The following is a 4938-nucleotide window of genomic DNA, read 5'->3' as shown; positions in this document are numbered from 1 at the left end:
CGGGGACAGAGGAGGTGGCAGGACACAACTGCCGGGAGGGAGAAGGCCTGATGGAGAAGGGCCTGGAAACGGCCCCGGGGGAACCAGAGGGGCCTGGAGAGGGAGCGGGTCTGATTGGGGGAAGGCTGGACAGGGGGTCTGTCCTGAATGATGCTGAGGGTGTGTCCTGGAGCCAAACACAGAGGCACAGGCTCAGCTTCACGTGGCTGTCCTGCCATCAGTCCTGGAACCAACAGGCTGCCCTCATACCAAGAATGACACACAGTCTCAGTATTCCATCTCTTAAGCATTTATTAGATCCGCTGCCTTCTGTGGGCAGAGAACGCTCTAGCTCAGTGTCCCTGCCCTTGGGGACTCACAGCCCCGTCTCCTGAGCAGAGAGAGAGGCAGCTCAGTACTTGTCAGGCAGGCCAGGAGGTCTGAAGTGGTTGGGGTCTTTGCCGCTCCGGCCCCATTCATTGGCAAACTGGTCGGCCTTCGTGTCCTCCCGTACCTGGTCCCTGGTCATGCCCTTAAACAGAGGGTCTGTGATTCCCTGAATACCTTCTCTGGCGTTACTGGAAAGGAAGAGGGCAGGGAGGGGATTAATCCAGGACTATGAGCCCCAGCCCCACCCTCCCCATCTCTCCTCTTTCCAAGGGATCAGTGACTCTGAGAGGAGCCCAGGAAAGAGGGGCTACAACCCTGAGGCTCCCTGGGCTCAGCCCACCTCAGCCCTGTGCTGCGTGAACACACCCAGAGCGGGAGGGTGGAGAGTCGCCTGTCCCACCAGCCTCGCTCTGCTCCTCAGACACCCAGACCTCACACTGGGTGCAGAGCAGGAGGGTGGGTAAGAGGAGGGGGGCCCACAGCCCTACTGGAAAGTTCTCCAGGGCTTGGCCCGTCCAGGTTGTCCAAGGCAGCCAAGCTCTGCCCACCCATCCCTGCATCCCCAGGGACCCTGGTACCTGATCACTTTAGCAGCCCAGGCACCCCCTGGTCCCCTTTTGGCAGCGTCATAGTTTCCGCGGGCGTGGAAATACTTGTCTGCACCTTTGTAGTTGGCTTCCTTCATGTCTCTGTAGGCTCTCCACATGTCTTTAGCCCCTGGGAGGAAAAGAAAATGATGAGATGAATGGGATTGTGCTTTGGTGACAGACAGAAATAAATAATTTCCTGCCACTGATTCTAGGTTTCAGCCTTCGACTAAGCCCTTGGAGATTATTATGTTGGCTTGAAATGAATACTTCTTTACTTCTCACTTACTTCCCTGATCTGAAATTGTGAGTACACACTTGGTGCAAGTTTTATTCTGTTTGGTTTCATTCTAAGTCTGTTGGAACTTTGTTTCTGGAGGTGTGTGATGTGTGTGAAGGAGAGGTCGATGCTCTTTCTTTAAAGGATGTTTGCTTACATAATAAACCTCCACCTGGAAAGATGCAGGAAAGGCCCTGACCAGAGATTGAGATGAAGGACGATACTGAGAAAGGCTGTGGATATAGGATACTCCCAGCCTGGTCAAGGGGAGAAATCCAGCCCTGGTGACTAACTCGGGCCTGAGTACATCTGAATACTGAGGGCATGTTTGCACATGGGCAACCATCAGAATTAAATCAGCAGGTGGTAAAGGTGAGCTCTCTAAGGGGGGTTTGATGAAACAGGGTAATCAGATGCAGAAAAGGGGCAACTGAACCACCATCTCTAAAGTTCAGTGTCCTCTCCAGTAAAATGGAGGAGTAATGCTTCTCTCAGGGTGGTTAAGCAGAACTGAGGAAATATAGGTTGAGTTTGGAGAACATTGTAGGTGCTCACTATACTATCACCTCGCTGGTCCTTAGAAGAGTAGGGCAAAAAAATAAATAAATAAAGTAGAATGAAGATCAGGGAGGCATGGGCAGAGAACCCAACCTAGGTAGAATGAAATGGCAAAGGTTTAAAAGATTAGCACATTAGGGAAAAGAGGAAAATATAACATGGATTATAATCATAGTTTATCTAATATCTCTGTGAGATAACTTATCTTTATTTTAGGTATTAGCTATTTCCACTGTTCAGAAAAATAGTTTTGTTGAGGGCTATGATATTCTTAGTATAGCTATTCACCCTGAGTTACAGATTTAAATAGTTCCCTGGAGTCTAGAGTTGCTTAAGAAGTGCTTCCAAATGCACGACATATTTGTCCCTTGGGTGCAAAACCAGGTAGTGATTCTCAATATTTATTGTGCACAAAATCAACTGGGGTGCTTAATAATGGACAGATTTGCAGAGAGCCCCAGGGATTGTGGTTCAGGGAAGGGACTGTGTGTGGACCCAGACACCTGCGTTCCACAAAGCACCCAGACCAGGGGTGATTCTCATGCAAGTCATCCTGGAGTGCCCCTTGAACAACACTGACCGAGGAGATGAAAAGATACTTTTATCTGGGCCTGTGTGAATTTAGATGGAATTAAGAACAAACTCTTGAAATAACTATTCAGCAATTATCACAGAAAAATAAGAACACCAAATAGTTTTAGGAAATAAATTATGGCCAGTTTGCTCTGGCTAGTGAGGTCTATGTCTCTTGCTATAGGATTCTCACCAGGTCTCAGCCTCAGCAGAACCATCATTAAGAAAACTCATGCTCCCATTTACTATGTGGAGGGGAACTCTATCGGGTTTCCTTCCAAAGGCACCAACCCCCACTCTCTGCCGTCTACTCAGATAATGAGCAGGACGCATGTTCACAGACCCCTCACTCTCCACGTGTACTCTTGTCTGGGAGGCACTAGAAGGGCCAAGGTTAACAGCAAGGTCTCAGGATGCTGGGTTCAATCCTGCTCTGCTGGAGGACGTTGGAACCTATCTTAATCTCTTGGGGCAGCAGGTTCTCTGATAAAGGGTAATGGTCCCTACATTGCAGGGCTCAAGGATTAAACCTTGAGGAGGAAAATGAGTCGATTCCTGCACATAAAGTTCTTAGACAGTCCTGACCAGCTACTAAAATTCAGGTATTTTAGTTAAAAGTATTCAGCAGTTGCACCCACTTCATGGCTACAGGAGACTTGGAGATGAGCCATCTCTAGTTGCCCACGAGGGGGCAGCAGAGCCCTGCTGGTATTTTGGGAACACGCACCCCGCCCCCCAGATGTCTTCCTCACTCCTGCTGAAAGTTGGGGCCCAGACTTTATGTGACCTCGGGCTGGGGAATCCCCAAAAAGAGTGCAAAGCTGCCAGAACAGCCTCGGGAAGTGCTACCATGCAAACCAAACTCTATTTCTGCCCACTGATGGCCTTTGCCCTGTGGGGATGTGTCCTCTGCTCAGGTGAATCCTGGGGAAGCAGACACAGCCTCCCCTGGCCCATCCTTTGGTCCTTACCTTGACCAGCTTCCTTGAGAAATGTCCCCCATCTCTGGCTGCTGACACCCAGGATCAGGAAGCAGAAAATGATGCTGGTGGAAAGGTTCATCCTGCAACAGAGAGATGAGCGGACTCAACCAAGAATGACAGGTCTTGAGGTTGAGTTGTAATGTGGATACACTCTTACATTCCAAATGTAAATCTCTCTGAATTTTATCTCAATAGATAGATAGACGATAGGTTGTAACACAGAGGATCCAGCTCTCATTTCCATGTGAAATCTTGGAATCCCAGTGATTTCCTGCGTGGAGGATTGCAACGGGCTTTTAGCATAAACCACTTTCCAGTCCCCTCATCCTCTATCAGCCAGACACCCAGCTGCACTGCAGGTTCCCCAGAGGCACGAGGAGTGAGTTCCTGCCGCCTGTCTGTGATGTGAGACGAGGTGGATGAGGCACAGTGTCTGTGGCCGCGTGCTCACCCCATCACCGCCTTCACAGAAGAAGCAGACAAGGGAGCCCTACCCCCTGACGTGCTCATGCCTGGAGGATTCTAATGGTCAGAATGAACAGTAGATTCAGGAAGGAAGCAGAGAGCTGGGCTGCAGCACAAGAATGCTGGTGAAGAGAAAGTCTCCGAAGAGGAAAAGTGTTGGAGAGTTCTAGCACCTCACCTTTGGCCGTGCCCTCCTGCTGAGGCTCCTGGTGCAGCTGCGCTGCCTATGCGGCCTGCCAGGGAGACGGGCCGGTGCTTTATATACTGACACTTGGCCAGTGGAGCCAATGAGAAACGGGGTGGAAGCAAAAAAAGAAAGAAGGGAAGAAAGTTTGGGAAATCCCTCCTGACCAGAACACAGCATTGAAAACAGCAGTGTTATTCCTTACTCACATCTAATTTTCCTAGATTGTGCAATCTGGCAACTTTCAGAATGTGGCATATTGGGCTTTTTCCTGCCCATTTCTAGTCTCACTCCAGGAGACAAATGTGTTTTTCATCCCCCACTGTAATGTACTGACTTTTGCTGTGAAGGGTGTGTGTGTTTAGTCGCTTGGTTTTGTCCAACTCTTTGGGTCCCCATGGACTGTAACCCACCAGGCTCCTTTCTCCATGGAATTCCCCAGGCAAGATAACTGGAGTGTCAGGCAAGAATACCAGGCAAGAACACTCCATTGCCTTCTCCAGTGGAGCTTCCTGATCCAGGGACCGAATCCGGGTCTCTTGCACAGCAAGTGGATTCTTTACCACCTGAGCCACTTGGGAATTCCAAAGATTAACATTAGAAAAAGAGAGTTGAGTAAAGAATGTGAGCATACAGGGCAAATGGACCAGCAGAAGGGTCCATTACAAGGAACAGCTCAGGGTGAAGCTGGGACCTCAGGGTACAGCAGCAGGAAAGGAAGGAGACAGAAACTCAGGAAAATCAAACTTCCAGCACCCACATGAGGTGGATCCAGCACTGGAAAAGGGAGTCTTCCAGCTTCAAGTGTATTGATGATCAGATGCTGTTGATGGTCATAACAGTAGGTCGACCATATTGAGAGGTCATTGCAATCCCAGGAAGGTTGAACTACAGTGAGGAAATTTGCTATGATATTGTGTAGAAATGACACCATAAAAA

The 4938-nt window shown here is 49.4% G+C and overlaps 1 protein-coding gene across 1 annotated transcript; it reads right to left on the bottom strand.

Annotated features, from left to right (window-relative positions):
- Nucleotides 1-273: 273 nt before the first annotated feature.
- Nucleotides 274-4125, bottom strand: LOC133073776 (serum amyloid A-3 protein-like). Its single transcript, XM_061167730.1, has 4 exons — nucleotides 3994-4125; nucleotides 3339-3430; nucleotides 948-1086; nucleotides 274-557 (listed from the first exon to the last, which is right to left on the bottom strand). The coding sequence occupies exons 2-4, from the start codon at nucleotides 3427-3429 to the stop codon at nucleotides 392-394; spliced, it is 396 nt and encodes a 131-aa protein (XP_061023713.1). The 5' UTR covers nucleotide 3430; nucleotides 3994-4125; the 3' UTR covers nucleotides 274-391.
- Between the last annotated feature and the right edge of the window lie 813 nt (nucleotides 4126-4938).

This window comes from Dama dama, chromosome 2 (genome assembly GCF_033118175.1).
Source record: "Dama dama isolate Ldn47 chromosome 2, ASM3311817v1, whole genome shotgun sequence".
NCBI classification, from domain to species: Eukaryota; Metazoa; Chordata; class Mammalia; order Artiodactyla; family Cervidae; genus Dama; species Dama dama.
The sequence above is the reverse complement of the archived record's forward strand: the minus strand, read 5'-3'. Positions and strand labels throughout refer to the sequence as shown.